A 27,500-nucleotide genomic window follows, 5' to 3' on the forward strand; every position below is an offset into this window, starting at 1 on the left:
TTTCTGCTGTAGGACACAAATGAAAGAAGATTACTTCTGCTCTGCTGGGTCTGTGACACTACTTATCCGAGGAGTCCTCAAACATCAGGATGTAGGAAGCAAGATCTTTTTATGTCATGCATAACAGCCCATGCGTGCACGCACACGCACGCACACACACACACACACACACACACACACACACACACACACACACACACACACACACATATGCTCATACACACATGCACACACACACACACACGTACAAAACATGCTCATGCACACCCCACTCTACACCACACACAGATAAACACACACAACCTTAAAGGGACACTGTGTGAGATTTTTAGTTGTTTATTTCCAGAATTCATGCTGCCCATTCACTTATGTTACCTTTTTCATTAATGCTTACCACCACCATCAAATTCTAAGCATTCATTATGACTTGAAAAATTGCACTTTTCATACATGAAAAGGGGGATCTTCTCCATGGCCATTTTAAATTTCCCAAAATAGCCATTTTTAGCTGCAAAAATGACCCTACTTGGACCATACTAGAAAATATTTGTTTATTACCCAGTAAACTTTCATGCAAAGATCAAATTTGGCAATAGACAGCCCAGTTTCAATGAGCAGCATAGTTGCAGTACCTTTTTTGACCATTTCCTGCACAGTGTCCCTTTAAAGGAAAATCCCTACTAGTTTCAACATCCAATTATATTGTTCTCACTACCACTGGCTTGTCAGGACCCAACAACGCAGTTCAGGATAAATGTGTATGTCAACTGTATTGTAGGCCTATTACTTTAACAATAAAATCACAATAACTGCTTATTTTTTGGCTGTAGGACACAAGTAAAAGGAGAAGAATGCTGCTCAGCTGGGTCGGCGGCCACACTACTTATTCAAGAAGCTCTTGGATATCATCGGCATGTATGAAGTAACTTTTTTATATCAATGCACAACAGCAGGCGTTAATGCACACACACACACACAATGAGGCCTGATATTGTTCTTTGGTTCTGTGAATGTATGGAATGCCTACTGTGTGGTGTCACTTCAGACAATTTTGCTACAGTTTACTGTATGTTCTGTCTATTTGTTTGCCAAACTCTCAAACTTGTTGTCTTTCTTTTTGTCTTCCTCTTTGGGCACCGGTAGGCACGCACAGTCATTCCGGTGCAGTCAAGTCAGAAATAACAATTTATATACCTTTGTGTGTGTGTGTGTGTGTGTGTGTGTGTGTGTGTGTGTGTGTGTGTGTGTATATATATATTATTACATTACATTGCATTTGGCAGACGCTTTATAACCAAAGCGACTTTCAAAAGAGGACATAATCAAGCCAACATCACAAGCAAATACAAAGTGTACAGGAGATATACAGAACAATATAATTTACCTAAACCATATTTATGATGACTGAGATGGAAAAGCCATGTCTTGGCCTAATCATTTACACTTTTCTTTTGTTTTGCTTTTTCAAGACTTGTGGTGAGATGCCAAGAGCTGCCATGAGGGATATGCAACCTGCAGCTTCACCGTGCTTTTGGGAGGTCATCTACTACGTGAACCTTAATATCTACAAGCCAGCTACTTTAAATCCTTGAAAGGGTAGTGATGTCAATCAAACCAGATCACGAGACAAGGTCCTGAGGTACAAACTGTCAATCTAATTGCGACATCCCTGTCAGTTCTTTTGGACTTGATACATGCTGTGTTTGAAATGTATTATTCGGATAACCACCCATCAGGGAATACCTTGTCTGTTAATGACAGATAGACCTGCCATGGACATGCAGTGCACACTTTGATGTTTTTTTATTTTAATGTTTTCTATGTTTTTTCAATGTTTTTTATTTATGTTCTGTTATATGCTGGTTATGTAAGTACTGTATGGAATGTAGTGACTGTAGAGACCAAGACAAATTTCAACCTGGGGACAATTAAGTTCACTCCACTCTGTTAGCGCAGTTATGGATGCACTGTAAAGTTTGTAATTAACAAAAAGTACGGTGAGAAGCCTGTTTGTGCAGATGGACCTGCTGGCGGGTCTGTTTACTCATAGCTAAAAAGCAACATATTCTCTGTGCAAAGCACATGGGCTCTTCGCAAAGGGGTTAAACATTTTAATGTGCTGTTTTACAGTGTGCTATACAAAAGGTAAGGTGAAACTAAATTTTTGAATTTCTATAATTGTACAGTGTCACTGAAATCAAATGGTACATTGGTAAAACAGAACCATTTCCTTTAACCCCTTTTAGCAGAGCCTATGTTATAACTTTACTGTCACCAATATTGTAATGACTGAGTTTTAACCTGTTACTTAAGGCTCTTGGTAATGTCATAGCAATGTTGCTGTGATGTAGTTGAGTCTTTTCGGTCATGAGTGATCAGTCTTGCTGATAACCCATCTTTGCAAAGAGGCTAAAAAGATGCATGTAAATTCAATTAAGGTTTTATTGCTTCAATGCTATGATGTGTTAATGCTACACTGCTGTGATTTGCATCTTTATAGTATACTTTTATGAAATGTATTGTTAATTATCTTCATTGTTCAGCAATAAAAAAAGAGATCTGAAATATTATGCATTCTTGTATTTTGTTTTTTAAATTGATCTCAATTGTATTGGTAAACAATTCTGGTATATTTCACCTTAATGTACTAATGTAAAGTCATAATTGTTTTTTGTAAATCTCCTTGCAATTTAAATACCCAATATTGGGTTAACCCCTAAAGACGCGCTATATACATTTGTTGTTACCAGTATGGTAATGACCAAGTCGTGGTGCATTACTAAAGGGCCTGTGTTGTGTCATGGTATAGTAGTGCTACGGTAGTTACATTTCAGTGACTATTACTGCGTGCCACTGGAGGTACGGCGCGCATTAAGGGGCTAAAGTATGAACCCAACAAAGAAGTCAATATGACCCAATAATGTTGTAGTAGGTCTGACCCAGTTAATGGGTTCTTTTAACACAGCAAGTTGGTCAGAATGACCCATTTAGTTGGTTTAGAGGAATGACCCAATCTGAGGGTTAAAACATTTTAACCCAGACAAAGGGTAGGCCCAATACTGAACCAGGGCCTGGGTCAGAAAATAACCCAATTTGGGTTGTTTTTGACCCAGCCTTTTTAAGAGTGTATGGATTGCATCTTGCATAAGCAAATCAGCAGGCAAATGTAGGGCTACAGTCTGACAAAGTACATATTAACAAAGACACTGAGGAGTCAGGTGGTTGGAAAGTTGTACACCAACACTTGATGGCTGTGTGGCAAAGGAAACCTCCAGTTCCACATAGTAGCTTAGGACTGATAAGATGTGGTTGTAGAACCAAGTGGGCAATACATGCCTGCAGTTGACTGAGGAATGGACAGCCCTGTATACCTGCATGTGTTTAAAATGTAGAAAGTTTAAACGCCGTAGGGATAGAACATGATCTGGATCACACAACCTTTATGTAATAACAGCAACAATAGCTCCTTTAAATACATAAATATCCAGTATGTACTGACATCACATTTGAATTTCAGCAAATTTGAATTTCATCAAAACAGATATTTTCTTTACGATTATTTGTTCCAATACTTTCACTGACCTAAAATGATTTAAATACGAATGATCTCCTCCAGTTACTAATTATTCAATACATCATGCAAACAACTTGTATTTTATGAAAGCACATCACAAAAAAACAAAACCTTTTTTTTTTAACCCCGGTTTACCTTTTGACCTTCAAATTTGACCTTAAAGGTCAGGTTCTATGCTGGCAACCATGGACCATGAAACCTGAGTCCATGCTGATAACTTCTAGCATGATTGCCAACATTTGAAAAAGAATTCCATGAATATGAAGCCCCCCCCAAAAAAGGCAAACCAGAAAATGCATTGTTTTTGACATTCAAATTTGACCTTAAAGGTCAAGTTCCATGTTGGCAACCAGGTGATTCTGAAACCTTAATCCATGCTGATACCATCTAGCATGGTTGCTTACATTTGAAAAAGAATTCCATGAATATACAGTTCCCAAAATAGACTACCCAGAAAATACATTGCTTTTGACCCTTTCACCTTTAAATTTGACCCTAAAGTTCAAGTTCCGTGTTGGCAACAAGTTGATTCTGAATCCTTAGTCCTTGCTGATGACTTCTGGCATGGTTGCCCACTTTTAACATCTTTTTAACAATTTTTAACTAAATAACACTGTTATTTGACCGTGGTTGACCTTTTGACCTTCATATTTGACCTTAAAGGTCAAGTTCCGTGTTGGCAACCAGGTGATTCTGAAACCTTAGCCCATGCTGATAACTTCTGGCATGGTTGCCAACTTTTAACAGAAAATGCCATCAAACATATATTTTTGGGGCTTGGCAGGCTGACTATGTATGTACTATGTACTATATATGTATGTATGTACTATGTACTATGTATGTGAGCCTCTCAGTGTATGAGCCAGTGTGTGCATGTGTCTGTGTCTGTGTCTCAGGCAGATATACAGCAGAGAGAGAGAGAGAGAGAGAGAGAGAGAGAGAGAGAGAGAGAGAGAGAGATGTAGGAAGAGAGAGAGCAAGAGGGAGAGAGCATCTTCTGAGAGAAGGGGAGGATAGCAATGGGGTAAAGTGTGAGAGGAAGAGGAAGGAGACGAGTCGACAAGGGTTTGTTAAATTTATGATTGTGACAGTAGCTGTTGTATGATACTATGATACTCGTTTCCCTGTATAGCCGGCATATAAAACCTGATAAATGAATAAACAGCAGCCAGCATCTTGCTGTTTGGGTTTATGGGCTGTACCCATACGGCTGCCTGAGTGGGTGTGTGGGCGTGTGTGGTATTTGTGTGTGTGTGTGTGAGAGAGAGAGAGAGAGAGAGAGAGAGAGAGAGAGAGAGAGAGAGAGAGAGAGAGAGAGAGAGAGACAGAGAGAACAAGCGACAGAGCGAGAGCAAGAGAGAGACCATTTGACAGAAAGATAGAGTGTGTGTGTGTGTGTGTGAGAGAGAGAGAGAGAGAGAGAGAGAGAGAGAGAGAGAGAGAGAGAGAGAACAAGCGACAGAGCGAGAGCAAGAGAGAGAACAAGCGACAGAAAGACAGTGTGTGTGTGTGTGTGTGTGTGTGTGTGTGTGTGTGTGTGTGTGTGTGTGTGTGTGTGTGTGTGTGTGTGTGTGTGTGTGTTGTAGGGTAAACTGTTTTTTCTGCGGCTCAGGAAGAGTTCTGTGCCAGTGGTCTATGCCAGTGATGTGTTCTGTTTGTTCTGTTGGAGGGAAATGTTCTTGGAGATGAAACAGCTGTTTATCGCCCACTGCCAACATGTCCTACATCTCCCCCACACCTTGTGTGTGTGTCTGTGTGTGTCTCTCTCTGTTTCTCTCTGTCATTGTATCTGTATCTGTCTCTGCCTCTCTCTCTCTCTCTCTCTCTCTCTCTCTCTCTCTCTCTCTCTCTCTCTCTCTCTCTCTCTCTCTCTCTCTCTTGATTTCTGTCTCTGTCTCTCTCTGTCTCTCTCTCTCTCTCTCTCTCTCTCTCTCTGCCTCTGCAGTCATGTGGAAAGGGTGTCATTGTTTTCGCATTTCCTCTTTCAGTCAGCACTGAGCCCTTATGCATATATTGGGATTGGGGCACTTCCCTTCGATGTCAGGCCTGTAGGAGAGAGAGAGAGAGAGAAAGCGAGAGAGAGAGAGAGAGAGAGAGAGAGAGAGAGAGAGAGAGAGAGACAGAGAGAGACAGAGAGAGAGAGAGAGAGAGATGATTAAAGGGAGGATGATTTATCAGTAGGGATCTTCTTTTATAGAGCTGTCAGTGCTGTTCATGAGGAAGAAAATCTCTCTTGAGTATTTATCAGGAGGGGTGTCTGACATGAGGCTAGCCTTTCAAGATATTTTAAAAGTGTTTCAAAAAGTTTTAAAGAACACACACACAAACACACACAGACATTCACAGCTCAAGTCTTCTTAGTGTCCCTACCCTCACACTCTTGTCACATTGGCACCGAATCGTATAGTCAGTGTTAATTATTCGCTCAGCGTCACTGTCTCTGTGGCTCTGTCTTTCTGTCAAATGTTATCTCTCTTGCTCTCTCTCTATTGCCTGGTCACACACACACACACACACACACACACACACACACACACACACACACACACACACACACACACACACACACACACACACACACACACACACACGATACACAAACTGACACACACCCTGCTGTGACAACAGCCTTTCAAGAACCTAAAAGAGACAGAGATGGACAGACTGCACACACAGAGGCAGAATGAAAGAAAAAAGAAAAGAAGTGATAGTTCTGTGTCTTGGTGCTCCTTGATGTGCTGGCCACACTATTTTTGATCTGTTGCTTTTTTTGTTATAACAAAAATATTTTCAGTCTCTTGGTACTTTGACAGAAAATCATCTTAAATTTGTGTTGCCCTTGTGTGTGTGTGTGTGTGTGTGTGTGTGTGTGTGTGTGTGTGTGTGTGTGTGTGTGTGTGTGTGTGTGTGTGTGTGTGTGTGTGTGTGTGTGCACTGCACTGCACTGCCTCCGGCACCCATCTATATTTGGTGTTCAGCCAGCTGCTGTGGCAGTCTCATCAGAGCTGCATCAGTCTCTTATCTCACATCAGCCCCAGATCACAACCACACACTCCCCAGATTAGAGCCTCATTAGGGCTATATCAGAGCCCCATCAGGGCTTTCAGAACCACATCCGGGCCACATCAGGGTCAATTCAGGGCTATATCACCAGTGCCAGATTACGGTTATGTCAGTGCCATCTGATGGACAAATCACAAGACAGATGCATATCAGCAGCATTACAAACAAACTTCACATCACACACAAGTACAGCATTAGGCCCTTATGCTTGCTGTAGGATACGCGTGCACGATTCGTGTTAACTTGCGTAGTTCACGTCCATTTTATGTGTATTAGATACTGCAACCAAACGAGTGTGTTAGGTGCGATATCACCCAGACAGTATTTGATGCAAATTGCTGGACCTATATATGATCATGGTTTATATGACCATACAAGAACATGAGAATGCATCATTAAAGTAGTATACCTTTATCTGCATAGCCTGTAGCATCGATGTCTGAATTCCCCTGGCTGTTCTGTGTTGTGTGAGCACACATGTCTCGTCACTCGGTTGTGAATTGGCAGTAACTTAATTAGCTGGTTTCAGCCAGTGTTCAACCAAATTAGGTGGAGGAAAAGACACAGGTAAATTAAATCGTCCTACTCTGGAAAATAATTGGACCTTTGCTGATTATTTCGGCTCCTTTTGAATCAATAAATGGTTTCATGTGCTTAAGTAGGTCGAGGTCAAACAGGCCAAGTATGAGATTTTATGATGTTGCTGATATCACTTGAGAGCTGAGATTCAGCACTGAAAGTAAAGGATCTAACTATTGTATAATAATGGATATATTACTAGATGGTTCATAAAAAAGGCTCTGGATTTATTTTGCGTGTGTGTAGATGTTTGTGTGTGTGTGTGCGTGTGGGGGGGGTGGGGTTTGTACTGCACCAATCTACCTTCGTGAGGCCACTGCTATAGGAGCACACCAACAGGGTGGGGCCCAAATCCACATGTTTTGACCTCTTGTGCTGGGGTAGTTTTGTTGTTACTGCTAAAAGTTAAAGTGTAAAAGTATTTCCTCACCGACAGGTTAAGGTTAGGGATTGTTTTGGTTCGGGCACAGTTAACCTACTGCTAGGGTTAATATAAATGTAAGTCAATGGGAGGCCCCCACAAAGATATTAACGTGGGGTTGTGTGTGTGTGTGTGTGTGTGTGTGTGTGTGTGTGTGTGTGTGTGTGTGTGTGTGTGTGTGTGTGTGTGTGTGTGTGTGTGTGTGTTTGTGTGCGTGCGTGCATGTGTGCGTGCATGTGCGGTGTATTTATTGACGGACATAGGATAATAGTTTGGTCCATCAAGACACTGTAGTGTCAAGACGACCAATATGCATTTTACTTCTCACAGTTTCATTCACTGGAGCCCTGAGGGAAGTTGTAGTTATGGGGATGGTGTGCGTGTGTGTGTGTGGTGTGCGTGTGTGTGTGTGTGTGTGTGTGTGTGTGTGTGTGTTTGTATTGGGGTCAGACTAATTCTCTTAGGGCAGACTGGGGCAGGAGAAGACAACACCTCAACACCTCATCAACAGACACCTCAAGAAAAACAATCAGATCTTCTGTCACACTCAAACACTTTTCCTGTTCCTGCAGCTCTCTCTCTCTCTCTCTCTCTCTCTCTCTCTCTCTCTCTCTCTCTCTCTCTCTCTCTCTCTCTCTCTCTCTCTCTCTAATGTTTCATTGGTAAGGGGTTGTTTTTAATGGGTTAGGGTGGGGTGGTGTGGGGTGGGTTGGGAGGTGGGGTTTGTTTTGGTGGATGTGTGGACCATGGTTGGTTCAATAAAGGGATTTTAAATGTCAAATGTCTCTCTCCCTCTCTCTCTCACACACACACATACACACACATTCACACCCACATCGTACGCATACAGTCAAACACAGACACAGACATAGACATTCACACACACACACACACACACACACACACACACACACACACACACACACACACACATACACAGACACACACACACACACACACACACACACACACACACACACACACACACACACGCAGCGCCGCTGACAGCTTTGATTGGGCCCGGGACAAAATCTGTCTGGGCCCCCCTCTCTGACAGCTGAACCCTTTGCACACACGCACTCACACACACGGCACTCACCTCTGTCTGTCGTAGGTGTCAAATTGTCAGGCCACTCTTCCACATCCAACAGAAACAGACAGATAGATAGAGGACACACACCCATGCACAAACACACACTCACTTCCCCATAAGTGCATCACCCAGACCACTGAGCACTGAGCCCACCCACAGAGAAGACCACAAAAGTGTGTGTGTGTGTGTGTGTGTGTGTGTGTGTGTGTGTGTGTGTGTGTGTGTGTGTGTGTGTGTGTGTGTGTGTGTGTGTGTGTGTGTGTGTGTGTGTGTGTGTGTGTGTGTGTGTGTGTGTGTGTTTGTGTGTGTGTGTGTGTGAATGAAATGTCAGTGCCCAGGAGAACTCACCACCTTCACTTCACCGGCAGACACTGGACACGTGTGGTGTGTGGGGCAGGTAGTAGTGTTAGGTGTATGGGTACTCTTAACTGAAGTGTGCACACAGAGGGCTCCAAGGGTCTGTGTGTGTGTGCGTGTGCGTGTGCATGTGATTGTGTGTGGATGTGTGGGTTGCTGAGTGGCCTTATGTGAGTGAAGTGTTTTTGTCCTCTGCACCACAGGCCTGGTCAAGTGCAGACAGATGATTACACAGCAGGAAGAAGGGATAAGTAGACAATAAAAGAGAACAAAGAAAGGAGAACAAAAAAGAGGATCCTGTAGGTGGGAAGGGGACAGAAGACAGTTGCGGTGAAGGAGACGAGAGGAGGGTTGAGAGGGGAGAGGGAGACTTAATACACTTTCAGAGTTGTGCACAATGGAGACTGTAGGTGGAGGAAAAGGGGATACCGTGGTGCATTTGTATCCCTACTTTTGGGCTCCCTAAATGAGGCTTTCTCAACTTTTGCTGTAGACAAATGAGTGGAGTGCAGCGGCAGTAGCATTGTTAAGAAATAAAGAATGAAGAAAAAAAATGCACCACCACTTTACTGGAAAACTCGTTCCGGCGCCCTTGGCACAACATACATTATGTTGCATACATTGTGTTATATTACATACGTCCAAAATGTGTTAAAATGGGCTAAAATCAAAGCATCGCAGCAGTGTTCACCCCTTGCACCTGAAATTGATGCCCAATGCTCTGTACAAAATTGTGTACAGTGTGTAGCCAAAGAAGACACCATCCATCTTTTCAGAGAGCCAGAAAGGGCAGGCAGAGAAACTATGAATGTGTGTGTGTGTGTGTGTGTGTGTGTGTGTGTGTGTGTGTGTGTGTGTGTGTGTGTGTGTGTGTGTGTGTGTGTGTGTGTGTGTGTGTGTGTGATATGAACACCCAGGGGTCTGAAATGATGAGCTGGACTCTCTGAGTCAGGAAGGTTAACAGCCTTTCTATTTTGTCTCTCATTCTTTATCTCGTTCCTCACAATCACCCTTCATCCCTCTTTCATTATACAGCACTCTCTCTTCCTCTCTTCCACCAGGCTTTTAAGTGCATCCATGTGAGCATTTATCCATCACAGAGTTTTGTTAGTACAATAACTTTTAAATCGATGGACTATATGGACCAATAGTCTATAAAAGGTATATAAACAAATTAGCTTTTGGCAAGCAGCACTTTCGAGATGCCCTTATACAGTAGCCATCAAAGTCAACTCCACCTTTACCCCTATTTATTTTAATTTTTTTATGTCTATTTTGTTATTCATTTTTTTGGCTCTTTTTTATTTTTATTTTCATCCCAATTACTTCCATTTGTCCTTTTGTTTCCTCTTTTTCGTCTTCCTCAGTAATAAAAGGCACCTGTAGTATCATAGTGCAGCTAGGTTTGCTGCTGCTTTTATTGCTACACAGCAACTGGCAAGTAGGCTTGTATTTTACACATTTCCTGAAGATTGCAAGGAATCACAATAATACATGCATTGCAATGCATCGTCATAGTATTGCATCATGGCATGTGTATCGCGATGCGCATAGAATCGTGACCACCTTGCCAATACCCAACTCTACCCCCTTCCTTTCCTCACTCTCTCTCTCTTTTTCTCCCCCATTTTCTCTCTCTCTCTCACCCTCTCTCTCTCCCCTCCGATCTTTTTCTCTTGACTTTGTATCCATTCTCTCTCTTCCTCCCTCGACGTCTCTGTCCTTATCCTCCTCTGTGTTCCTCTAAATATCTCCCCTTCTGCTTCAGAGAGTGTGGGGAAGCCAGTGATGGGTCTTGGGCTGTGCCTGAGTCTCTGTGTTGTATTGTGTCATGTCTTGTGTTCTGTTTGCGGTGCTCCTCTCTCAGGGCTTTATTTGGCTCCCTTGTCCGTGTGCGTTTGTGTGTGTAAAAACCACTACACTGCCCAAGTAAAAAAAAAGTGTACTTAATATATACTTAATAAGTACGTTTTATTGTATTTAAAGTGTACTTCAAAAGTGTGTATTTAAAGAATGTTATTTTGGGACAACTTATAGTATACTTAAATGTACTTGAAATATAATTAAGTAGAGCTTAAACACATTTTAAGTTGACTTTTTTGTACTAAAATTAAACTTTGTATAAGTGTACTTAATATACTAAAAATATATTTAACTTTAAGTACATTATAAGTATACTAACCAAATCACTTTAAAATGTGTTTAATGTGTACTTTAGCATGCGGATAAGTGCATTTTAAGTACATTAGAAATCTATTTTAACGTCATGAGAAAGTACTTTATAGTATACTGCAGAAGTACATACTTAAGCTGTGTTATTTTGGGACAACTTATAGTATACTTAAATAGTCTTGAAATATAATTAAGTACAGCTTAATCACATTTTAAGTTGACTTTTTTGTACTAAAATGAAACTTTGTACAAGTGTACTTAATATGCTAAAAATATATTTGACTTTAAGTACATTATAAGTATACTAACCAAGTCACTTTAAAATGTGTTTAATGTGACCTTTAGCATGCGGATAAGTGCATTTTAAGTACATTAGAAATCTATTTCAATGTCATGAGAAAGTAATTTATAGTATACTGCAGAAGTACATACTTAAGTTGTGTTATTTTGGGACAACTTATAGTATACTTAAATACACTTGAAATATAATTAAGTAGAGCTTAATCACATTTTAAGTTGACTTTTTTGTACTAAAATCAAACTTTGTACAAGTGTACTTAATATACTAAAAATATACTTTACTTTAAGTACATTGTAAGTATACTAACCAAATAACTTTAAAATGTGTTTAATGTGTACTTTAGCATGCAGATAAGTGCAATTTAAGTACATTAGAAATCTATTTCAATGTCACAAGAAAGTACTTTATAGCATGCTGCAGAAGTATATACTTAAGTTGTGTTATTTTGGGACAACTTATAGTATACTTAAATACACTTGAAGTATGATTAAGTAGAGCTTAAACACATTTTAAGTTTACTTTTTTTGTACTAAAATCAAACTTTGTACAAGTGCACTTAATGTACTAAAGCATACTTTACTTTAAGTACATTTCAAATATATTCACAAAAATCGCTTTAAGTACATTTTAAGTGTATTGACTCTAAATGTATTTTAAGTATACTACAAGTAGATTTTACTTTAAGCACATTTCAAATATATTTATTTTAAGTACACTTTAAATATATTTCAAAAGTATATGAAAAAAACATCAATGTAATCTCTAATTACTCATTTCCATTGTACACTGTCTTGTTCACAGTCATCAGCCATTCACATGAACCTTCCTTTCACCTTCACTTCAGACAACAACCACTGCCTCAACCAGGATTTGAACCCACAATTCACTGAACCACAGACCTGCACTCTAACCACTAGACCACAACTACCTGTTATACAATAGGCACAATTACGTTCTTGAAGTAATAGTCTTGAGTAGTACACTTTAAGTATACTTTTATATACTTAATAATAATACTTAGAAATCATTGGTGGTGGTATGCTTTTATCGAATTAAAGACACTTTTACATGTTTAATTTGTGCGCCAAAAAGTACACTTAAAGTGCACTTAATACACTAATAACACAACTTAAGTACAGACTTCAGTATTGTGCTTAAAAGTTTAATAGGTAAGGCCTTATATGCCTTTTAAAGATCTGTTTGTGCTCTTCAATATGGTGTTTTTACCATGAAAATACATTAACAAAATGGAAGGTGGAAGGTTATTTAATGTTACAAAGCATAATGAATAAATAAGCCTAGGTTAAAATTCACTAAAATGATGGTTTAAAAAAAGTACCCAGGTGAAAAAAGTGTACTTAATATACTTAATAAGTATGTATTTTTGTATTTAAAATATACTTCAAAAGTGTGTATTTAAAGAACGTTATTTTGGGACAACTTATAGTATACTTAAATACACTTGAAGTATGATTAAGTAGAGCTTTAACACATTTTAAGCTGACTTTTTGGTACTAAAATCAATCTTTGCAGAAGTGTACTTAATATACTAAAATCATACTTAAATGTAAGTACATTTTAAATATACTTACTAATTCACTTTAAAAGATGTTTAATGTGTACTTTAACATGTGGTTAAGTGTAACTATTTGAAGTATGCTACAAATCTATTTCAAGGTCATGAGAAAGCACTTTATAGCATGCTGCAGAAGTACATACTTAAGTTGTGTTATTTTGGGACAACTTATAGTATACTTAAATACACTGGAAATATAATTAAGTAGAGCTTTAACACATTTTAAGTTTACTTTTTGGTACTAAAATCAAACTTTGTACAAGTGTACTTAATATACTAAAACCATACTTAACTTTAAGTACGTTTCAAATATTCTTTCTAATACCAAACTTTACTTTTAAAATACAAATGCACTTAAAATACACTTAAAATATACTACACCAATAGTATGTCTTCAAATACAATACATTTAAATACAATACACTAATAGTGCATTTTATAATACTACACTTTAACACATTACTTTTAAAATACAAATGTACTTAAAATAGACTTAAAATTGAATATACTAATAGTATATTTAACAGTACCACACTTAAGCACATTACTTTAAAAAATACAAATGTACTTACAATACATTTAAATGCAATACACTAATAGTGTATTTTAAAATATTACACTTAAGTACATAACTTTTAAAATACAAAGATACTTAAAATACACTTAAAATATAATACACTAATAGTATACTTTATAATGCTACACTTTAGCCCATTACTTTTAAAATACAAATGTACTTAAAATACATTGAAATAGAATATACTAATAGTGTATTTAACAATACCACACTTTAGCACATTACTTTAAAAATACAAATGTATTTACAATTCATTTAAATACAATACACTAATAGTGTATTTTATAATACTACACGTTAACACATTACTTTTAAAATACAAATGTACTTAAAATAGACTTCAAATTGAATATACTACTAGTATAATTAACAATACCACACTTAAGCACATTACTTTAAAAATACAAATGTACTTACAATACATTTAAATACAATACACTAATAGTGTATTTTATAATACTACACTTAAGTACATAACTTTTAAAATACAAAGATACTGAAAATACACTTAAAATATAATACACTAATAGTATACTTTATAATGCTACACTTTAGCCCATTACTTTTAAAATACAAATGTACTTAAAATACATTTAAATACAATACACTAATAGTGTATTTCATAATACTACACTTAAGTACATGACTTTTAAAATACAAAGATACTTAAAATACACTTAAAATATAATACACTAACAGTATACTGTATAATGCTACACTTTAGCACATTACTTTTAAAATACAAATGTACTTAAAATAGATTTAAAATACAATATACTAATAGTATATTTGACAATACTACACTTTAGCACATTACTTTTAAAATACAAATGTACTTACAATACATTTAAATACAATACACTAATAGTGTACTTTATAATACTACACTTAAGTACATAACTTTTAAAATACAAAGATACTTAAAATACACTTAAAATATAATACACTAATAGTACACTGTATAATGCTACACTTTAGCACATTCCTTTTAAAATACAAATGTACTTAAAATAGACTTAAAATACAATATACTAATAGTATATTTGACAATACTACACTTTAGCACATTACTTTTAAAATACAAATGTACTTACAATACATTTAAATACAATACACTAATAGTGTATTTTATAATACTACACTGAAGTATATAACTTTTAAAATACAAAGATACTTAAAATGCACTTAAAGTATAATACACTAATAGTATACTTTATAATGCTACACTTTAGCACATTACTTTTAAAATACAAATATACTTTAAATACACTTAAAATATAATACACTAATAGTATATTTTACAATACTACACTTAGCACATTACTTTTAAAATACAAATATACTTAAAATACATTTAAAATACAATACACTAACAGTATATTTTATAAAACTATATTTAAGTACATAACTTTAATAATACAAATGATTTTAAAATATATTTAAAATACACTAAACTATAAGTATATTTTTAAATACCATACTTAAGTACTGTACTTGATAAATAGAGTGTACTTAAAATATACTTTCTGAAAATTAAATATATTTAAAGTACACTTAAGTACACATTTTTTTGACCTGGGTGATTACTCTAGTATACAGGCCTCTAATGCTGGAAGACTGGACATTTTGTTGCCTTATTGGAACAAATTTATCCGAGGCACCTGGCTTGTGTGTGTGTTTGTGTGTGTGTGTGTGTGTGTGTGTGTGTGTGTGTGTGTGTGTGTGTGTGTGTGTGTGTGTGTGTGTGTGTGTGTGTGTGTGTGTGTGTGTGTGTGTAGCCTACACACCACAAAAGAGGACGTCCTGTAGTTACTTGCTGTGCACCATCCAGCACTTCATGTATATTTATGTGATGTAATGTACTGTATGTGATGTAGTGTAATCTAATACGTGTAATGTCTTTGTATTCATACCATTCATACCAAACCTTTCATAAACATGGAAGACAAAAAGGAGAGCAACTTGTCAAAATAAAAGTTCCACAATTGCAAAGCAGCATTAAAATTTTTGTTCTGAACCTGACCTGATTGCATCCAATGTGTATGATTTACTCCAGTGCCAGGGACAGAATATGGTCAAGAAAATATTTTTCATTCAAATGTTCTGTCCCTGGCACTGAAGTAAATCCAGTAGGGGTTAGATGACATGTTAGTGGCATGTGGCATGCCAAAGGAAGGCTATGTTTTAGGTTGATGGACACCATTGACAGTAAATAGAATATATATCTACTGTCAATGGTGGACACACATTATTCACTGACAGGTTAAGGTTAGGAATGGGTTTTGGTTTAGGCACAGCTTGACATTCAGGCTGTCATCATGCTTTAGCGCAGTGTTTCCCAACCAGGGGTACGTGTACCACTAGGGGTACGCGAGCACACCTCAAGGGGTACGCGGAAAAATGTAATAATAACAAATATATTGAGTGTAGTCACATTGGGATAGAGGAACAGAGCCTGAATGAGGGCGAGGGGGTACTCATCATATGAAAAAGTTGCTAAGGGGGTACGCAGGACAAAAAAGGTTGGGAAACACTGCTTTAGCGTATGTATCTCACGCTATAGCACTATAGTACATGTAGTGTGTTGGTGCGACGCCTTTTGAAGTTAAAGCGTGCTCCTCAACGCAACAGTAAAGCGCTTTCATGCACATTTGACACGTGACGAGGTTTGCACAGTTTTCCCGCCATGTCGGCGATTTTGTTTTGCCACAGCACATTTCTGTTACTAAACGCAAACATGCTTTGCTGTGCCCTAACCAAAACCATCCCTAAACCTAGCCTGTCAGTAAAGCAATGTTTCTGCTACTTTACTTTTGTCAAGAACCGCGACATTAAGCGAATTTCTAGCTAAATTGTGCCTAAACCAAAACCATCCCTAAACCTAACCTGTCACAGGGCGTTGTGGAGCACGCTTTAACTTGTAAAGGCGTATTGGACACACGCGATAGTGGGTTCAAATCAGCCTGTCATCTATACGCAATGTATGATGACATGTTGCGACATTATAGGTTATAGGTTATAGGTTAATTTTGACAAATTGCTGTTCTTACATCCGCTAGGTTCATGAAAGGTTTAGTATGAATGGGTCATGAAACAATCATGAATACTTTGTGGAGACTTTATAACAGCTATGCTGTGCTATGCAGGAACACATCAAGTAAAGTGTTTCCAAATGTAATATAATACAGTGCAGTGTAATGTAATGTAATGTAATGTCATATAATGTAATGTCTTTGTCTATTTATAGAGGGTGAGCTGCAACTACCTTCTATGGACCATTCTGCTCTTCGTGGCCGTGCTTCTGACCGTCACGGTAACCGGCAGCATCCTGGTGATGAACCACTACCAGGCTCCTCATCACGGCAGCGAGCTCGACTCCCTGACGTCCCACATCAGCACCAACCAGGAGACGGAGGCCAACGCCCTGGTAACCATCGACCGTGGAGACGGCTCGCGTATCAACGTCTTCATCGAGCCCAACTGCCCCGACTACAACGCCAACTTCCAGAGGCTGGAAGGGGTGCAAACCTCCCTGCTGCACTCGCTCACTGACCACGACTCGGACCTGAAGTCAGTCAGGGGCCAGGACCGTGTGCTATTGGTCAAGTTGGCTGAGGATGTGGCCAAGCTGTCGGCCCACGCCACCCAGCTGAAGATGGAGTACGAGGGCCTTAGGAGGGGGCAGAGTAACATCGGCCAGGAGCTTGGCACGCTGCAGACAGACCAGCAGAGACTCATCGTGGTAAGTTAATATGTTGTCATACTCACACACATACTTATTACACAATATTACACGTATTACACATGCACATACACACACAGGGTCAGAGCAACATCGAGCAGGAGCTTAGTACACTGCAGACAGATCAGCAGAGAATCATTCTGGTACAGTAAGTGAAGATACACACATGCCCATATATACACACTCTCCCTTTTATGGCTAATACAGCTGTATGTACCTCTGGTGATCTCATGGCTGGTCATCCCACTTCTGACCCCATTTTGTAGTCAAGAGGAGCAGTTGCCCCACCAGGACTCAAACATACACCTTCTGGGGTAACATACTAGGGCTCAGCTACACCAAAGAGCCAGGCTAGTTGGCGTGACAGTCAGAGTAAACCTGCAACCCTAGTAATGAACACTCCATCACCAGAGGACTTAAATTAGGCTCTGTAATTTGGATTTTTTTTACCTCCGGCGTAACAATTCATGTTTCCCAAATGGCAAGGTTGACCCGCCTCCCTCGGTTATCTATTGGTCAAGGCTGGAAAAGATTGTGCAAACCATTTAAAACCTTTTTAGTCCCAATTAGGGGTAGCCTGCCGAGTCAATACGAATGGAAAGAAGTATTAAAGTCTGGCTTCTCGCCAGGCTAAATTAGGGGTGGCAGATTTAAGATATCTCGAGAAGGAGAAGCATCTTGAAATAGATTTTGACATATCAAATTTATTGATAAAAAATATTAACTTTTAAATTCTGAGATCGTCAGAAGCAAATTCTCTTCCTCTGCGCACCAGCGCACGCTTTTACTCTGCTTGTGTGTTGCGTATGTGACTCGGTTACCATGGAATAGAGACGCATGAGCCAAGAAAAGGCTCAATAGAGCGTCTGCTTAAAATACGTTCCTGCCTTGAACACCCCTCTACCCAGGGTAGCTGCTCAAAGTTGATTGGTTCCAGACAAAGTGGGTGGAGTTCCCGATTTTTCCGGAGATCAGTAACAACATTTATATTGCTTGTGGCCTGACTAGAAGGAACGCCAAAGGTGATGCGTCATTAGGAGGACGTGGCATGGCTAGCAGTGCAGTGCAGTGTACCCAGCTCGTCCTTCCTGGCAGCGTGACAGGGCCGCTGAGGGTATTCATTCTCCCTGAGCACCACCCTGTTAACATTTGTCCAAGACACACATAGTAATCACCACCAACTTGATGTTATGGCCAGATTTACTGCCCTCATCATGTTAGGTCCACACCGAGAGACACAGAGAGGGGAGGTGAAGCAGAAATTGCAGAAATGCAATTAATAAGAGTGGAGAGGGCAGAAGAGAAGAGAAGAGAAGAGAAGAGAAGAGAAGAGAAGAGAAGAGAAGAGAAGAGAAGAGAAGAGAAGAGAAGGTAGTGGAGTATGCTGTAACGATGCGGTAACAACAGCATCAATCTGACCTGTGCTGGCATTAATGGAGACACTCCTCAAACAGATAGGGGAGAACGTGTCAGACTGCTGCCTCTAAGCAGTCTCACTGATTACCTGTGTGTGTGTGTGTGTGTGTGTGTGTGTGTGTGTGTGTGTGTGTGTGTGTGTGTGTGTGTGTGTGTGTGCAAGCATTAAGTACACACACACTCAGAGAGAGAGAGAGAGAGAGAGAGAGAGAGAGAGAGAGAGAGAGAGAGAGAGACTGCCACCACATATGCATTCATCTGGCAAGAAGCTACGTTCTATTCTGGTCTTGCCCACATGTGGTCCTTTCTACACAATTTACTGTATTTATACAACACAGTTATTACAACAGGGTTGACCCGGAATGCTTTATAAATACTGAATCTACAAGTATCCATAGTCATAACAGAGTATGGCAGATCAGCCATTGTGCAGTTAACCTTTTCAAGTCACTTTGTTGGATTTAAAGAAATTCTGCATTATGTTGGAATGCATCTAGTCCCGCAGGTGGTAAATGATGACCATTGAATATGACACCCTCAGTTCAAAAGGAAACATGGGGGTAACAAGTTCAAAGGATAAACTCCCAAGTTCAAATTTGATTTTACAGATTTCTGTACACTGCTACAGTAGCCTACTTCCCTCACTTAATGCACTCTGTACACAGGGTGAGTGGCAAACATGGGGAATTTTTTTGATTGTCCCCTTGTCTATGCAGCTCATCAGGGCTGAATATGAAATGGTCCCTTGGTCACTATGTTGTGCACCACTGTAAAGCTGCGTGTAGACCAGATACCCATACGCGACCAAGGTAGCTGAGGTCGCTAAAGAAGTTTTGCCATGAATTCGCTTCATTTGCTCTGGACGTGACATTGACATATTTGATTTAGCTAATCACATAACAGCTCTGGTTTGACAGAGCCATCGGAGGTATGAACATTCCAATTGGTTTTTCGCCAAACTGCATCTTAGCTCATTTCCATAATATTAGCTTGACTTCAATCGTTGAAATTCGCTCTGTTCACTCAGTTCGCTTAGCTTCTGGCGAATTCGCTTTGGTTACTTTATTCACCTACCCTCCATAGAGAAATAAGGACTTCCGTCGCTCAGCTGGCGTAGGTCGCACTTGGTATACACATAGCTAAAGGAAGACAACACCACTCAATGAAGTTAACTTTGTAGTGAACAAGTGAGCAGAGCTGCCGTGAACACATTGCCTCCCCAAGGACAGAGAATGCCCATTTTCTTGCTGTGATTGACAGCCTTGACAGTCTCATCGCTGATGGTGACATTACAGGAGGGGACCAGAGGAGATCAAGGGCATCACCAGTTGGCATGCAGAGCCACAGTGTCTGGACCAGTACAGGCATGAAGTCAGGTAGCTGGCTGGATAGCTGCAGTGAGAAGGTCCACACTCTTTCTTTCTGTCATGACTGACAGTCTCAGCGTTGATGATGACATCACAGGATTGGGATTTAAAGAGGTCAAGGGCAGCACCAGGTGTCACACAGACGCCCAGTGGCTGGTCCAGAATACACAAGATGAAGAAATGATCTACCCAGCTGGGCAGCCATGATAAGAGATGGTCCGATACATTTTTGGGATTGACAATCTTGCCTCTGATGGGGGTTTAAAGGGAGACCAAGGGCAGTGCACCTGTTGTGCACCACTGGCCATGTGTCTGGACCAGAATAGGCAAAAAGTCAGCAGGTTGGCTGATCGCTGTCTCTTTTCCCCCAGCCAGTTGTTATGTCCAAAATAGGACGATAGAGGCTTGTTGCTTTGAAAAAAAGGAGCCTTAAAATCTACTTTTCAATACAGTATTTGTAGGGCTGTCTTGCAGGCTTGCTGCTATTTTTCGATTTTACTCGTAGTCAGTGGCAGCAGTGCGCACAGGTCAATCAGTCTCTCACTTCCTCCAGATTTACCAGACTCTACCTTTTCCCAGGCCAGTCAATATCTTTCTGTACTCACGCCATTGAGGTAGTGTCTCCTTCCTTCTTTGCTTCCTTCTTTCCTGTGTTCATATCAGCCAGAACCAAATGTGTCAGTCAACTCAGGCCAGTCAATCCCTATTTCCAGATCATCCAGAATGTCTTCATCTTTCTCTGACAGCTGGCCAACATCTGCATGCTGCAGTTATACATGCATTCTGCAGTTGGTGCCACTGATTGAAGTTGGCGTGCCCACGTTTTTAGCGTTTGGCCTCTGTGTGGACCCCTTTTTTGACACCACACTTACCCTCCCTCTTCATCTTTCTCTTTGTCTTCGTCATGGTCTGTATCACTGAGTTGATATTGACATGCTCTTACCAATCCAGAAGCAACCAGCGAGCAGTCGGCAGCAGCGGCAACAGAAGTGATGATTCATCATGTCAGCTACTATATCCTGTACAGGGTTCTAGCTAGCGCAAAAGTGCGTGACAGCCCGTTACGCTATAATTTTGGACAGTGACGCTTATTTTGGACCGTTACGCTTATTTTCAATACAGCGTAACGGCATTTTGTCTGTATTATGTAGGCTACAGCCAGATCAATGCCACATCGCCCTTCTGCCAAACCTGACACGTCATACTCACTGTATTTAAATGACAATATAGCACTCTACTACTACTACCAGCCTACTATTTTTATTTGTCGCGGGGTTTTGACGGCTTTTATTAATCTCTGTGACAAGCGTATGAAACAACAACAAATGCACGTGTAGCATCGCATCCTTGTTTCTCCAAAGCGTAGTTGCCAACCTGTTAGCAGTGTCAGCAGTAGTGCTGGGTTCGTTACTTGTTACCATACAAACAAATCAGGAGACATTGGGCGCTAAGCGCTGACATTGGGAGTTGACACTATTCGAAAGAGGACAAAGTAGGTGGGAGAAGACGTGACATCTCCGTAACGGTGAGAGGCACTTTTTTCTAAGCTTGCCGGTTGACATAGCGTGACTACAAAAAAAACCCCGCATTCGTAGCAAAAGGAGCGTCTTCTGTGGCTAGGCTAATTGCATGCGAAAGGCACCCGGCACCAGTCCTGTGGTTTTAGGACGCGCAAGCTGTACAATAGCGCGAGCTCGGAAAATGTGTCAAACTGCACTTGTCTCGGAATCGGATCACTCGGACATTGATATGCCCTATTATTAAATGCACACACGGTTCACAGTGCTCCTCAACGTTTTCAAAACTAGTGCAACTGTGAGAAGGAGGGGACACCGCGACACACCTCTCTCTTCCTCTTAATAGATCTCTATTTGCGCGTATGCGCCCGAGAGAGGGAGTCATATTTACCTCTCCAATCGCAAAAGTTCACAGACAACGGTGTTTCGTTACCAACTTTTTAGTAGTAACTCGTTAGGCCTACACTACTTTTATCAGAAAAAAAGTAGTTAGGCCTACATTACTGCAACCCAACACTGATAATTTACCTTTTAGGTACCCCTAGAATGGCCTATTTTTACCTTAAAATGTCAAAAACTCCGCACCGCGGATGGGGGGAAACCCCCCTTCCGCACCAACCCCCCCTCTCGGACGCTTCGCTCCCTCGACCGATACGCTATAATTTCATCCTAGCTAGAACCCTGCTGTAGCCAAATAGCAGCATCAGCTGAGGCCATAGAGATCAATGCAGAGATGCTGTCAGCGGCACGGCTAAGCGCTCTCAATTAGCAGGCAGCCACTGGGGTGACAAACAGACTATTTTCTCTGTCTTATTGTAATCAATAGCTACCTGCCTGCCTGTGTGCAAGCCTCGCTGGGGAGCCAACACTCTAAGAAAATGCTGATGTGCGTATGTGTGTGTGTGCGTACTGTGGGTTAGTGTGTGTGAGTGCAGACATGCACATGTATCATGTGTGGATTGTGTGGTATGTGGGTGACTGAATTGGAGGAGTTTGTCGTCTGGGTGTCTTTGGCAGACAAGCTCATGAGAGAAGAGAGTTCTAGTGAGCCTGTTCTCTCTCGTTCACCTGACACAGGTAGTGGGGAGAAGGACAGAGTTGTATGGGGGAGGGAGGGGGGCAGCTGAGCAGAGGAAAGACAGAAGTAAGAGAGGAGGAGAGGAGGGACAGAGGCGGGTGAGCATAAGAAAGGGAGCGGGAAGAGGTCCCTGGGAGAAAAGGGAGGAAAAGAGAGGGATGTAGGAAGTGAGCAGATGTAAGATGCGAGAAAAGAAGGGGGCGTTTTTGGAGGAGGGAAAGAGAGAGGGGTGGCTGGGAGGTGGGAGGTGGGAGGGGGTGCGTGGGAGGAGGGATAGAGCAAGGGGATGCATGAGGAGGTTCCTGGGAGGAGAGATGAAGGGGGCCTGGAAAGTGGTAGGCGGCTGCCTGGGAGGATCTGACGCTGCAGAATCAGAATCACGCAGTCATTAATGAACATGGTCGACGCCCAACTTCCTCTTTCATTAGCTGCTCACCACCTGCACCTTGACACACACACACACACACACACACACACACACACACACACACACACACACACACACACACACACACACACACACACACACACACACACACACACACACACACACACACACACACACACACACACACACACACACACACACACACTTTACAGCCCTGAAATCAGAACCACACATAACTGGCCAGTGGCCATATACAGTATCTCCTGAGTCCTGCACCACTCTGTCCTAAGCGTACACACATGGTACTCTTGATCTTACCATCACCCTTTGTGCAAGGGGTAGGATTTACCCTTTAAAAATGTTAATTCTGAAGCCCTTTTAGCCACTTCTATTCTTTATCAACATTTGGCTGGTGGATATCTTTCTCAAATTGTATCCCTGCTGTGCACACAACCAGCTCTCCTGAGATCAGTACCAACCCATATACTGCAACTGGACACTGCACGCCCAACGCTCAGTAACTCCATGTGTACAGGGTGGCGGTTATGAACCGGAAGATGTGATTGGGTTCAGAACCCAAAAATGTGACATTGGCTATACGTTTACATGAGACATTTAATTCCGAATTAACTATTTAATTCTGAATAAAGCTTAATTTCGCTTTGAAAATGTTGTGTTAACACCTGTTAATTCAGAATTAAAGGAAAGATCAATGTAAACTCGACGCAACTATTTAATTCTGAATTATTCATTTGGAATTAAAAACATAAAAATGTAGTGAATGTGGTTCTGACTTTCATCAAGTTCAAGGAGCTGTATAGGTTCTATTTTGTTTGGCAGTAGCAACTGTCACTTTTCAATACAAATAAGCAGGTCCTGTTCAGGATTGGACTCTGGCATTTGCATTTGCACTGTAGCTTGTAAACAGACTAATACTCCTGAGCATCATCCTCATCTGATGTTGATGTGGCCCAGAGTTGGCCCAGATCAGGCTCTGCTCCAGCTATCCTCAACCTCCACACTGCAATTTGGGACGTATCGACCAGATGCTCCCAGCCAAAGCAACTCAGGCTGCTGGAAACATTATGGGGAAAAATTGGGGAAGCTGTTGCGACAAAAAGTGCAGCAAGAGGCAGTGTCCAGACCACAGTAATTAATAGAGTCTATGCAAGTCCTGTCTCATTAATAAGTCATGTTAAGTATTTATTTGTCTGTCTGTGGATTGGATCAGCATACAGTAGTTTCTCTACCCCTTGTACTCTTTGTTTAGTTATTCAGCAGATGGCTCTGCCCAGAGGAATCCAGGCTGCTTGGGTCACAGTGGGAGTTGGGTGGCGATAGTGAAAAAAGCATGACTCCCTTCACACTGTGTTGTAATTTTATTAGACCACACAAAGTTTTATTTCATTAATAAGTCATGTTAAGTGTTCCTGCCTCTGCCGGTACATTTAATTTTGCGTGGACACTCGCCCCCTTCATGCTCCATATAAAGTTATTCATATAAAGTTATACTCCAATTAATGTGACTCAGGCCACTGCCATCACAATGACATTTTTGTGGGCTGTTAAGAGTGATGCAACACTCACATCAAGATAATTCTGCCCTAGTTAATGTGTCATTGCATTGTAACAGAATGTGTAAAGTGGTTACTTCTCTGTAAGTAGGGGAAAATATTGTTTTACAAGGAAACATTAACATTAAACATTAATTTGAGAAAGGTCCACACTTTTGTATTCTAGAACATCAACCTTATAGCATGAATTAAGTATGTATCATCCTCCCAACATCCCAATCGATTCTCAACAAACTGTGCAATGACACAATTACTATGTTTTAACTTTAACACATTGAATGTCAGACTGTTTTTGGAATTTTGACGGTAGAATGCCTGATTCTTGAGGTCAAATTGAGAAACTAAATGTGTTTTAACATTCCAAAATGTCGTCCAATTGTTTCTAAGTAAACTATTTGGATGAGAAAAATACCCGGAGCATTGCTAATTTTTACAGAGATATCTTCTCAGTCTTCTCCCCTGACTGACAAATTGTCTGTCTGAGTAGAAAAAGTGGACTCACTCTCTCATTTCTGATTGCTGTTGCTGCCATCACATCAGAGGTAAGAACGGGTAAAAAAATCCAAGCCCGAACCGACATGGGCCCATGGGAATTGGGCCGGGCCCGGCCCGAGGCCGACTAATTATTGGATGTGTAGGCCCGAGCCCGAGGGAAGCCCGAAATTTCAAATTTTATTTATAAGGAGGGGTGATCTATGATAACAAATCAAAGCCCTTAAATTAAAGCCATTAAAGTATTTTGTTACGAAATCTAAGTTAAATAGACTGTATAAACATGCAGGCCATCTTTTATATTTCTGTGTATGCTGCACTGCAGTGCACAGAGGTTACATTAAGCGATAATCCATCATTGACGCTTTTTTTAAGAGTTGGCGGAAAATTTTAAGGGCGTCCGTCATTTTGACCGGCTGATCATTGGGCCATAAGCCACAGCAGCAGTACGACCTTAAAAATCTAGCGCGGCACTTTCACAGAGAGAGACAGCGAGACAAAGAAGAACAACGACGCGAGCAGCAGAACAGGAATGAAGGAGTTCTTGAATTGCCATTGCAAGAGTTTATTAGGCTACAGTATGTGTCGGGTTGATGAGGCGACCTCTGTTTTTTGCAGACCACGCGTCTCTCGTGGCCAAAACACGGCCGAAATGCCTCAGCGCACTGTGATGGGAGGGAGAGGCGAGGGAAAGCGCGTGCATTCTAGCAGCAGGCACTGCACTGCTGGATTATCAACTGACGTGGAATATTATTAACGCACAGCCTACATAGCCTATTTATTTATTTAAAAAAAAAAAATAAAATAAAAAAAAACCTGTCAACGATAGAGAAGCCGAACCCGACCCTACCCGAACGTAATGAGTGACATTTCAGGCCCGACCCGACCCGAAATTGGCTCGGGTTCGGGTTCGGGCTCGGGCCTGGGCCAAAAATCATAGGTCTACATCACATCTGTTGTGATCTTCTCTTTACCATCTTTTTCTCTTTTACATCTTTTCCATTCTTACTTCAACTTTCGTTAGCAGCACCGCCCTTAAAAAAAACATTTCTAGCTTTCAATATATTAATACTGTGTTATACTGTGTTCCCCACCTTACAGTAACCCACAAATTAGCCTTTAACTCTGCATGAGTTATCATTTAGATGGCAGCTTTATCCAGTGGGATTAACAGTGAGCTAACTACAGGGACGTTCCCCTCAGGAGCAGCTCAGGGTAAATTTGCACCACTCAGGGACACTTGAGGATTACTGCAGCACATGGGCTTAAACTCACGACCTTCACAGACTTCAAGTACACATTTCCCAGAAAGATTGCAAGACCTCTTTTACTTTCTGAAGTCTCTGTGTCCCAGCTTGTCCCTGTAGAAATTGAGTGAACTCAATTCAAGGGGCCTCATGTACAAAGCTTGCTTACAGTCGTGATGTCAGGGCCTCTTAAGCATTACAGCAGTCCCTGACCTCACGACCTTCACATACCTCAAGCGTAAGAAGGATTGTAAGGTGTTTTGCCTGATTGTCATAGACTCATCAAGTTTCAAAACTCCTTTCGAGACTTGGTCTGACCAAGACCGTAACGATTAACGTTTCCCAAATGGGATGGTTGACCCGCCTCCTTCGGTTTGCTACTGGTCGAGGCCAGAAAAGGCTGTGTCGAAGCTTAAACCAAAACTTTTCTTGGTCCCAATGGAACCTCTCTGCTTAAACTTGAACACGCCTCTACCCAGGGCCGTTGGAGCTGCCCAAAGTTGGTTGGTTCCCGACAAAGTGGGTGGAATTCCCGATTTCTCCGGAGCTCAGAAACTATATTTGTATTGCTCCTGGCGTGACTAGTAGCAAGGCTGAAGGTATCACGTCACTAGGAGGGCATGGTCTGGCTAGTAAGGCTGTCCCTTTCCTTCTGAAACCTGGGTGTGCCTGCTGCTCCTGGCCAATGCTGTTAGCCTAATTATCATCGACGTTCAAATCTCTTCGAGACTTGGTCTGACCAAAAGCATAACAATTAACATTTCCCAAACGGCATGGTTGACCCGCCTCCCTTGGTTTGCTTATGGTTGTTTGCTTACTGACAAAGTGGGAGGAGTTCCTGTATTTTCGGGAACTCAGAAAGTACTTGCATTGCTCTTGACCTGACTAGTTGCAACGCTGAAAGTGTTGCATCACTAGGAGGGCACAGCCTGGCTACAATGCTGTAGGACTAGGTGATCAGTCACC

General features: G+C 40.9%; 1 protein-coding gene across 1 annotated transcript in view; it reads left to right on the plus strand.

The window, feature by feature from the left end:
- LOC134446372 (fibrinogen C domain-containing protein 1-A-like) overlaps positions 1 to 27,500 on the plus strand; it is a 96,838-nt gene that overhangs the window by 8,107 nt on the left and 61,231 nt on the right. The window contains exon 2 of the mRNA XM_063195734.1: positions 16,961 to 17,455. Coding sequence (XP_063051804.1) covers positions 16,961 to 17,455 — 495 coding nt within the window. The remainder of the gene's footprint in view (positions 1 to 16,960; positions 17,456 to 27,500) is intronic.

The sequence above is a fragment of the Engraulis encrasicolus genome, chromosome 3 (genome assembly GCF_034702125.1).
Source record: "Engraulis encrasicolus isolate BLACKSEA-1 chromosome 3, IST_EnEncr_1.0, whole genome shotgun sequence".
Classification (NCBI taxonomy): domain Eukaryota; kingdom Metazoa; phylum Chordata; class Actinopteri; order Clupeiformes; family Engraulidae; genus Engraulis; species Engraulis encrasicolus.